Raw genomic sequence first — 11,968 nt, 5'->3', positions numbered from 1 at the left:
CACCCAAGTGGTGTGAGTGAAATGATTTGCATAGAACCCTATACTTTGGTTGGTGAATGAATTTTCATTTCCTTTGCACTCAAGCATTCGATTCTGCATGAAATTTCAGTCAGTTCGAAAGTGAATGACCTCATTGAATCTGAATGTCGGTTTCGGTAAATGCAAGCAGAAATAGGTAACTGATTTTGAAATTTTGTGGCACTGATTCCAGTAGTAGAAGTTAATGCTTTGCAATTTCACCATCTACGTCATGCGGTACTGATTATGTTCAAAAACACTAGTAAATCAGAATCATTTGCTTCGCAGAACAACTTGAAACACAACTTTGAATGTAATTACATTTCATACAGCATCCCAACAATTACAGAATATAAATAAAGAAAATGACAGAATATGAATAAAGCCATATGACCTGGCACTAACCAAGTAACACACTTTGTCGTTCAATTCCGTTTCTCAAGTAATTTTGCAACTTATCGTAGTGTTTATGCAATTAATTTGGTACAGAATTGTGTTTCGAAAAAAGCGCAAATTGCTTGTATGATGTGCAACATCCTGAAATTTTTAAAGCAACAGTTGTGCAATTTACCCCACTTCGTATATATGAATATTTACAAAAACATATGGAATTTAATTTCTAATAAAAATGTTGCATAACAGATGTTGAAAAATATTCATCATCGCTAAATGTTATGTCTTCTTAAAGGGTAATATTTATCATCTGCCTAATTCCAAAAGGAGAGTAATTGATCTTGTGATTGTGTTTTAGTTACAATGAACTGTATTTTTACTGTGGAAAACACAATTCTACCTCTCATATTTTTACGCCCCATTGTGAATTTGCATTTTTATTCGCATTTACAATTTTAAGGAAAGCTTCATCATTCTCTCAATTTCGAAATTTTTTGTGCAATTTGTTTTACTGCTTTTGAAATGTAGCCCTGTTTCTGATCAGTTTCACAACTGATAATGGTGTTTTAGATCATATTACTACGAAATTTATCTCGGCCGTATAGTGCAGATCAACAGCGATATGTTACACAATCAATTGAAATACGCTTAAAATTATTTTTCGAGCGCATCAAATGTGAAAATCTATTGTGTTGCAATTGTAGAACATCTCCAACTTCCAGCAAGTTACAATTGCTACTTGGGTACGTACTAGTCCCGCCGCTATCAAACAATTCATGTCAATTGCCTTGTACACAGCGCACCTGGGTTCGAGTCCCGACCCCGCATATAGGGTTAGAAATTTTTCATAAGAGATTTTTCTAATCCGAAGAGGTGAATGACCTGAAGGTTAAAACTTCTATAATCGAATTATAAAAAAACAAATAGTGTTAAGGAAGATACTTGAAGAAACTTCTTCCCAGGACTTTGCAGCGGCGCACAGTGGCGGCTCATCAAACAAAAGTCGGACAAAACCTCAAATGTTACCTAATTTGGCTGAAAATCACAATTTAAGCTAATTTTGAGGTGCTGAGCTCATTTTTGAAGTCAAAAGTCGTAAAATATTAAATGCATTTTTCCATACAGTGTCATTGAACCTTTCTTATAACTATGATCCCGTTTTCATGATAGATTTTCCGTTACTGTTCACCAATGTCAACAATATCATAAAAAATGAAGAACACTACTTAAAAACCATGGTTGAACGTGTTGGTTTACTGTAGATTGTCTAACTATTTTACACAAAACACCATGCGTCTCCATATCAGCAACAAAGCTTCACAATCTCCTTAAACCTTTTTGCGCACCTATGCGCAGAACGAGACCATGATATTCGAAAAGTAGAGGTAATTTCACATAGAATGTATACTATGTGACCGTTCCGAAATGATTCCGAAATTTGTACAGAATACATTAGTGAACAAAGTATTTTTGATCTGACCACCTTAAACATATTTAAACTAAAAAGTCATAGTTCCAAGCAAATTTACCAAAGATATTTTACTCACTAACCAAGTTCTTTCGTTCCTCTATACAATGAAACTAGTTGTGCTAAAATCGGACCAAAATCAACAGAGCAACATGCATTTGAAGTGAACAGAGCAATGGTGGTTTCGGAAATGAAAATCATTAAAAAATCCGGACTTTGGTACGTTTAAACTCGTGTTAAAAATCGTGTTCTTATCCAATGATCATAAAATTTTGAATATACATCATTCAATACATGAGAAATTTAGGAAAAATATAAAATATCAACATTTCAAAAATAAATTTTTGAGGTTTTGGCCAGCCTCCGGCCACTGTGCGGCGTCCGTGTCCGTGTGAGAATGCGTCAGACAAAACCTATTCCCTCCTACTTGACCGTCCCATGCAGATCAGCTCAAGGTGTTGCATCTTCTCAACGAATACTGGTGACATACCCAGGACAGATTCGTACGTGCCAATACTGTGATCAGCCACTATACTTCGGAAAACCTCGTGCAAAAACTGCAAAGGGAATTCCACCTGTTAAGACCAAAGCCAGTATACAGACATCGTATGCTAAAACTAAACTGGTTGTTAAACCAATGACTGAGAATAGGGCAGTAACAAGCACCAGCTCAATAACGATCGGGCCCAGCACCGCTAAACCATTACTAACAGCGAAGTAATAACGATTACACCAAATACCTAAAAGCCAACAACCAACACCACCAACAGGGCATCGCGAAAAAAATTTTTTTGTGAACTCTCACAGGCCTCCCCTCTCATATTGTGACAAATGTCAAAGTAAGTTCAGATGCCAAATTTCACATCATTTGTACAAATCTAGACTCCCGCCCATTTCTCTTGAAATTTTTGATATTGGTACTATGGCAAAATATAGTGGAAAAATATATTAAATGCTATAACTTTTGAAGGAGCACTCATAAAATTACAATTCATACCTCATTTTATAGGAAATAACCTTAGTATTTGAATGGAGATATTTCTATTTCTTCAAAATTACGGGAAATTGGGGTACTGGGACATTTTGTCCCCCAAATCTCCCATTTTTAATAATTTGTCTGCTCCGTGATGCAAATCATACATATTTTGCTGCTTTTCAAATGTGAAAAAATCTTTGAAATCGAACGGAACCTCTTTGACCTTTGTCCGAATATGAGAAGCTGGGCCTTTTGTAACTTATAATAAATTTTATCATTTTCTCGTGCATATATCTCTATTATTCTTCATTTAATTTTAATCAAATGTACCTTGTTGAACATGGTAAATCCTTAGGCACATAATAAAAATAGTTACTGGTTCGTTACCGGTAAAATTCAGAAATTTCAAATTTTCTGACATTTAGTCTCCATTTTGCATTTTTATCATTAAATCGCACATATCATCTCCATTTCACAAAAAAATCTTATTTAAAATACTTTTTAAAAAAAAATGCATAGGGATCCTACGAGAAAAGTTTCATTCCTGGAAAAATAAGGGAAGTTGAGGTATTAGGACATTTAATGAAAAAAATGTGATTTGTAGCAAAAGCAGCAACGTACCTCGTATTGAATTTACTTTTATAATATTGTGTAATTAGGTGGGGTAAAGATTCTTAGACAACCATCGTGCGGGTAAAGTTAGCGAGAAGAGAGAACAGTATGATCTGCTTCCAAATTAAGGGTTTTGCTCATCCGAACATTAGCGGTTAACTCCACTGACAATTGGTATATTTCCCTTACAACCGGTTGTTAACACACACAATTTATCGATCGGTGATCGGCAAATGATTATGCCGGCTAAAATAAATAAGTTTACAGCTTGTTTCGGACTGTTTCAATTCAATCGAACAGTTAGTTACGATAAATGTAAGATACAATCAGCCATTTTAAGATATCGTTGAGAATGATCACGCTATTATGTGAAGAACATTGCAGTATCGTTATGATGATTAAAACAGGTTTATATATTTATCCCACGATAGGTATCACAAATAATCCATACATCATGAGTAAAATCATCATTAGCAGCTATTTAATAAAACAATCGAGTTTCGGTGGCAGGTTCTCAGTAGCTTGCAGCCTTTCGCACAGGCCGGATAGAAAACACTGCGTGCAATGTTCGAGCTTTTGTTTATTTTCCTTACAACTTCCACTCTCGTTCATTACTATCTCAGTTATCGTCGGTCACGAAAACGTTTATATGAGCTGGCCGCGCAAATTCCAGGCCCCTTCGATTGGCCTGTGATCGGTTCCGCATACCTTGGAATCACAGTAGGACCTACGAAACTGTGCGACTACTTGGTGCAATTGATGCATACGCTTTCGTCGCCACTGCGTGCCTGGATCGGACCGCTTCTGTGCGTTTTCTTTGATAAACCGGAACACCTGGAAGTGATTCTAAACTCTCAATACTGCATCAGTAAAACCTATTTACACAGATTTTTCCGTTTCGAGTATGGATTGCTGCAATGCAGTGCTCCTGAGCTTTGGAGAGTTCTGCGAAAACGGCTGAATCCTACGTTTTCTTCGACTACTGTCAAAAATTTTGTTCCGGCCTTTAACGTGCAGGCAGACAAGTTGGTCCAATACCTCGAGGCATTTGTTGACCGAGAAGCTTTTGATTTGTTGCCGAAAGTAAGCAGTTATACACTATCGGCCGCCTTGTTAAATCTATTCGGAGTAAATGTGCGAGTAAATGACACTGAATACATCGAAAAATTCGCTGAAAATGCAGAGAAGTACTATTCATGCAATTAAGTTTGTTGAAAAGTCCATTGCACAGTGTTTGTTTTAGGTTGTGGCTACTCATGTTCGACCGAATCTACAAACCGTGGTTTTATCCTGACTTTGCATATCATCTAACGCCCGGCTATAGAAAGGAAAAGAAACGAATACATCAACTACAACAGCTATCAATTGAGGTACGTTTTAAGAAGGATAGACTTAATGAGGTATATGTGCGATAATATGTACACTCTTTTAGATATGTAAGGCGCGTGAATCGATGAGACTTAAACCCAAACAAGATCAGCCAGACAAAACGGTACAGATGTCAGAAATATTAATCGAACGCTTAGAACGTATGACGTTCGAAACCAATGAAATCAACGAATTCATTATGTTGCAAAATATGGATACCTTTCTGTTCGCCAGCAACGATACCACATCCAATGTTATTGCCACAACTTTGCTGATGATGGCCATGCATCCCGATGTACAGGATCGGGTGCACAAGGAGGTAACACACTCAGTCTCAAATGACGTGATCACTCTCGAAGATTTGACCTCGCTTCAATATCTGGAAATGGTGATTAAAGAATCGATGCGGATTGTGCCAGTTGCGTCGATCATTGGTCGTATTTGCGAGCGGGAGTTGCAGGTCGCCAATTTGATATTACCGGCTGGAACGGAAATTTTCATTCCTATCTTGAAGCTACATCGCGACAAATCGATTTGGGGTCCACATTCGGAGGTGTTCGATCCGGACAATTTTCTGCCGGAGCGATGTGCGAAACGGCATCCTTATGCGTATCTTCCCTTTGGTGGTGGAATTCGGAACTGTATAGGAATGCGGTACGCGTGGATGTCCCTGAAAATAGCGCTGGCAAAATTAATTCGAATGTATGAATTTTCGACGGAGTTGAAATTGGAAGATATAAAATTGCAACCTGCCCTTATTTTACTCATAGCTAATAAGCATATGATGCGAATAAAACGCCGAAAATAGCGAAAAGTAGTATTTTTTTAACTGAGTATGCTTTTATAGTGTCTATATAGTCATTTGTTTTATTTCAATTTATTTTATTTTTGGAGCATGGAAAACCCGCTAGAAGTACTATGCTATATTTCTTTTTAGAGGAGAACAATTTTGGTGCAAATTATTTTTTCTCTATTAAGGTGAAAATGGTTTAATATCATCTTTGCGCGTGAAGAGTACAAAACCTATAACTAAATGATCACAACACAAAGTAGCACAATTTACTATTTCTAACGGATGTTTTTGAAGAATTTATGGTTCTTCTTAAGAGGTTATATACAAAGTTGAAACTCAAAAAATCGGAAAAAATATATTGAATATTCTGAAAGCACATGCTCTTGAAAGTAGCTTTGCAAAATTTCATCCAGATCTGAGCACTAGATTTCAGATTACAGCCATTTGTAGCGAGTTGGTTCTTCCACAAATGAAGTTAACACAAAATTTTAAACGCAATTATTTCGGAATGAATTTTTTTTGAAAAGAACCGTTGCGGTGAGCGTGATATCTCAAAAATTATTCATTCGATCTTTATAAAACTTTTTTTGAATTGTTTGAATATTTACATTCTCGAGTAGAACGGTTCCTTTTTCATCGAAAAATTTTCGATTCTTCGCATTGAATTTTTGTTTAAAATTTGGAACATCAAAAAACTTAATTTTTTGGTCAACATGTTTTTTTGCAAGGAAAAATTATCTATTGGGAAACCGATCCGTTCAAGTACACCGCAATACATTTTGCTTCAATAATCTTTCTAGGTTTTGGATTTCAGTTGAGCGGTTCGGCTTGGAGAGCGTTCACCGCAAACCACTGCCAAAAACACGCTTCGGGGAATGGGCCATAACTCCGACAACCTTGAGTATTTCCTTCAATTCAACTTAGTTTTTCTATCTTCGATAGTACTACCAACGAACTGTCTTTAGCTTTATCAAATAAACTTTGCATAAAACACTTAAAAAAAATCACAAACTTAGCTCACTTTTTCGTTTCAACTTTGTACATAACCCCTTCGAGACAAAGAATTACATTTCGGGATCCAATTTAGAGTTGAAGCAAATTATGTATTTTTTACCGTTGTCACAAAGAGAGCTATAAAGCTTCCATTGATCACTTATTAGACAAAACTGGTAAGTTATATTTTAAAAGTGCCATTGGTGACATCAGTTCCTAGACACGCACAGCCAAAGACCTGCACTAAGTGCTCCTCCTTTTCCAGGTTATAAGAATTCCGTATTTAGCCTTCGTCACGAGCACGTACATCCTGCAGTCTACTGAATGTAAAACTTCAACTAGCTGGATGGTTCTCAATGTTCAAAGGTTAGATTTTCGTTTCTATACGCGAGACATTTTCCTATAAGAATGAATCAATCGAATTAATCAAGACTGTCCGTCTTGCCCCACAAGCACAGAAATATTCACTCATAAATCAGCTCACCTACGCTTTTTCAACGAATTTGTCATTATCTAAATAAAAGAAAAAATCCGCCAACAAATTGATTTATCGTACAATAAACCTTTGAACCAGAGACTTGAAAATTATATCCGCACGAAGACGCACTACTGATTACCGTAAAACGGGGTATCTTTGATCACCGGGGTAAGTTCGATCATATGAGACTTTTTTCAGTAACATGCGATAAGATGATTTCCTCTAACAAAATCATCGAAACAAATTACAAACCATATTCTAAATATGTTCAGCATCTACCGGCAACGATTTTTTTGTCGTTCAATGTATCTTTTATGAACACACATTCAAATTGAAAATGTTACAACTTTCATGCATCGTTTCAATCTGTTCAAACAATTCCTTGTATATTAATGAAATCAACCAACTTTAACTAAACTGATCATTTTTTTAGAAACCGTAAATATTTTTGTCCAATAATTTATTTAAAAAGTTTGAGATTTACATCGCTAACTATTTTATTTCGACTATTTTCCCGGCAAGGTTCGCTAACAGTCGGCCGTATCCTTCCAGACAATTTTGTTTTCTTACGAGACGACACAATAACGGGCCATACAATCGCCTGCAGATATACTATTTACGCAACATTTGGAGTGTTATTTATTATTTCGATACACATATTTTGCTGATCAAAGTTACAAATTTATTTTATTTTTATAGTAAATTGAAATAAATTACCAAAATTGTTTGAACGTTTTCAATCTATGGGTACCAGTACTTGTTTTAAAAATGCAAACAGTTACATTTACCTGATTTGAAGAAAGTTATTCGAAAAAATGTAGAAAAATTGATTAATGTTCCCCCGTTTTACGGTATCAATGTTTGCTTAAATTGCACACGTTTAAGGTTCAACTGAGAAAGCTTGGAAAAGCGGCCATCTTGGAAAACGAAAAAAGCAGTTTTTTTCTCACACCGTTAAAAATAGCCATGAAAATGAATCAGTAATACTCTATCAATGCCCCGAACACATTGATTCATTTTCATGAAGATTTTCCCAATGTTACGAGAAAAAACTGCTTTTTTCGTTTACCAAGATGGCCGCTTTTTGAGGCGTTCTCAACTGAACCTTAATAGCATTCAAGGCTTACTGAGTGTAATTCAAGGTTATCCATAAAAGTATGGTACAAATACAAATCATTTGAGTTTTAAAAGTTATATGCCTAAAATAGCCATGTGTCCGTCTTACACCTCCCTGTCCGTCTTACCCACACTTGCCCTAACATGAATGAGACGGCAAAAAAGGGGACGAAGTTGGCAAAACGACTGTTGCGCACTGCTCAAAAAGGGGCACAGGAGAACTGAGACGTGGCTCTCAGTTTCGTGAGTATGCTAGAATGTAAGATATGAAGCAGTCTGCGAGTGCACGATGTACATAAACTTGTACGGTGCACGATATGAATGTACGAGGCATTAAATCTTAAAGAAAATACTTGCACTTGGGTCACAATGATTATTTTTTTTACAATTCTCGAGTACTTTTTCAAATGGACGTAAGTGACTTTAGGTAGGACCCGAGATAAACGTGTGAAAGTTATGTGCGGAAATATTTGAATCCTATTTAAATTATACTGGTGCAATTCCTAGGTCGATTTTACATTAGTATCTATTTTCTACATACCTTTAAATTGCGTTGTTTTTTTGTGCGTTTGTTGGGTGTTTCATACTGAAACTGAGAAAAAACCTTGATACACCCTTTTGATTTCGTAACTAAATTTTCGCTCTAATATTCGTCGATGTTTTGATATTTATGTTGTGTTATAAGTCAGTTCAGTCTGTTTACAATTTCGAAAACAGTTACGTCGTTTAGTTAATCGCAATATTTGAGAATTAACGTATAATAACTAGTTAAAAGTAAGATGCAGTGGTGTTGTGTGTGTTTACTACTAGGTATAGAGTATCAGTTTTGGATTAAAAACTATCGAATTTATACAATGTTGTTAAGTTTTCAGATCGCTTTTCTTAGATTATTATATTCTATATCCTCGGTGGCAACATTAATTATAGCAAGTATAAATTATCAGCTGTCGTTATTTTATAGCTGGCAGCGCGACATGAGCCACTTTAGTGCAACTGGTGCGGATTGGATCTTTTTGAAGCGTAAGAACCGGAACTAAGCGGAAAGGAGAAACGAAACCACTCAAGTGCAGTTTAATTCTGATTTAGTTTTGGACGACACAAATTTCGATCAACATCGGGTTACTTCCATAGCTTGTATTATCTACAATAGAAAAGCTGCAACAACTCCTTGAACAAATCGATATCTGAAACAATTATAAGACCATTCCGGAACTGGTTCAGAATCCAGAATGGATCCCAGCTCAAATGCAGTCACCGACTTCGAAACCAATTGAGTCAGAATCAGTTGTTGCATTTGACCTGGAATCAATTCAGGATTCCGACCCAGTTTGACTGGAACAGACTGGCCTGCGGAATCTGCATAACAAAAGCGTGCGGAATGTTCTGCATACAAAAGCATCCTCATATTAATGAATCCTACAACCACATACACAACTTGTTTAAATCTATCCACAAACACTCCTATCACTGACTAGTAGAAATAAAGAACAATGTAAATGTACATTAGGATGTCCAGAAAAATGATGAATTTTTGAAAATTCAATCGGCCCTCAGTCGATTCCTAATTCCACCAGGAGAACTTGCTCCAAATTTGAAGCAAATCGGACAAGTCCAGCTACCGGACCAACGTGCCTGAAGTTTGTATGGGATTTTTCGACAATTTACATGAAGAAAACCCACTAACTCGCAATTTCGCCGCTAGGTAGCACTGTATGCATCGTATTATCACTGTAAGTGAAAATAAGAAAGATAATTTAATTTTCTACAACTTTGTCGAAGACTGCTAGTGAATCCGGTTTTGTTTTGCAGTTTTGCATGGGGCCTAGCATTGCATGGTTGGGTATCGGTACTCAATTCCTACCAACTATACATTTTTGTGAGATAATGGTTAGATTTAGCTGAATAGTATCTTCAGAAGAATTGTAGTGCATGATAAGAGTTATCTTTTGGTTAGAAAATTTTAGTTCCACCTGTGACCGCAAAGAGGGTGTCAACAGTAACTTTTTATAGAAGCGAGATAGAATATCGAGATGTTCGGAAGAATTATTTAAATATGCTTGTTCTACAACTTTGTGGAAGACACCTACTCTCTATCTCTTTCCGTTGAAAAGTTAGTGTTTGCGCCCTCTATGCGGTAAAATGTGGAACTTAAATTTTCTAACCAAAACATAACTCGTATTACTTACTATAAATATTCTGAACATACTATTGACCTAAACCTTGTAATGTATTTATGACGCTTAGAGCAGATTTGTTTTCTTTCCGGACATCACGTTGAACCTTATCAAATGAATAACGATGTTCGAGGTCCTAATAGTTTTCTTATATCTGCTGCTCGAACCTAGCCAGTGCCACCTAGCGGCGAAAATGCGAGTTAGTGGGTTTTCTCCATGTAAATTGTCGAATAATCCCATACAAACTTCAGGCATGTTGATCCGGTAGCTAGACTTGTCCGATTTGCTTCAAATTTGGAGCAAGGCTCCTGATGGGATTAGGAATCGACCCAGGCATGGGCCGACAGGGGTAATTTTTTCCTGTCACTGTACATACAGAGATAAACCGTTTTATTCAGTTTAAAAATATACAAACAGGCTATGAAATCAGCCATGTTTATTTTATGTGAACTACTCCATTCTCTCGGTATTTCTAGTTTGTTTTTCGCTGAATTTATAGTTTCAATTACACACATAATTACACAATCAATTTTACAAATGCTTCTTAAATTTATCGGTTCTAGAATCCTGTTTAAAATAGGTTGAATCTGTAAAATATAATGAGGTTATATTTACCTGATCCTCGCTGCGTGCTACAGCTTCGGTACGGACAGGTTCGGAATCCGCAGATAGGGTGCTGGAATGCATGAAACGACTGGAGATGCCACTAACGTTTTCTTGATATGATTTCAAAAAAGAAAAATATCGCGAGATCCGCTGCTTTAATCGATTTGTCGTGGCGACAATGGGGCAGCCCAAGGTTCTGGTCGACTGTCAGGCTCTTTTCTCTTCGAAAAACAATCACTACCCTTTCCTTGATTCGGATTCGTCAGAGGCAAGGCAGATGACACATTAGTAATATCTAATCGTGAATAAATAAATAAAATCGACAATTAATTTCAACAAACTGAGAACGAAAGGGAGCTACTTACTTGAAATATCGAATAATGCAAGACGCTTGATCGATCTACTTTCTAGTCCAACGGGCTCGACGTCAATTGAAAGCCTGCCTGATTGCTCGGAATAGTTTGAGAAAGCGGTCATTGTTTTTGATATTCCGAAAGAGGTCATGCTGTGATTTGTATCTGTCATATCCACAAAGGCTTCAGCGTGGCCAGTCATCGGTTCTATCGGTAGAGCATACATGTGGTCATGGTCCGGATCTGGACGATAGTTATTATTCTTCCCTTAGAGTTGTGTAGCAGCATCTACAAAAATATTACTGTATGATCGTTTACTTCCATATAAATAATTCCACTTACACAGCAACAGCTGAAAACCAATGATTTTTTTCCGCAGTTTTATCTAAAATAAAAATTTTTTCACTCGCGTTCGCAATGGCGGAAGTTGATTTGATGCAAACCTGTTTTTTTGTTACTTGCGTCGTTTTACTGTGTGCGTATCTGCGCAATCCGCGCTGCCAATCTGTCAATTTGACAGATACGGCAGTTCGAAATCGAAAGGGTTTAACCGCTATAATTGTTTACAAGGAAATTTCGTCGTTTTGTAAAAATGATTCAAAACACTTTAAATAATCGAT

At 36.6% G+C, this 11,968-nt stretch overlaps 1 protein-coding gene across 1 annotated transcript; it reads left to right on the top strand.

Moving 5' to 3' along the window:
- Positions 1–3,994: 3,994 nt before the first annotated feature.
- Positions 3,995–5,649, top strand: LOC131684511 (cytochrome P450 4C1-like). Its single transcript, XM_058967458.1, has 3 exons — positions 3,995–4,654; positions 4,711–4,837; positions 4,900–5,649. Exons 1-3 carry the CDS (start codon positions 4,032–4,034, stop codon positions 5,641–5,643), a joined length of 1,494 nt encoding a protein of 497 aa, XP_058823441.1. The 5' UTR covers positions 3,995–4,031; the 3' UTR covers positions 5,644–5,649.
- Positions 5,650–11,968: the final 6,319 nt, after the last annotated feature.

Source organism: Topomyia yanbarensis, chromosome 2 (assembly GCF_030247195.1).
Source record: "Topomyia yanbarensis strain Yona2022 chromosome 2, ASM3024719v1, whole genome shotgun sequence".
In the NCBI taxonomy this organism is placed as follows: Eukaryota; Metazoa; Arthropoda; class Insecta; order Diptera; family Culicidae; genus Topomyia; species Topomyia yanbarensis.
This window is presented reverse-complemented; position numbering and strand designations above follow the sequence as displayed.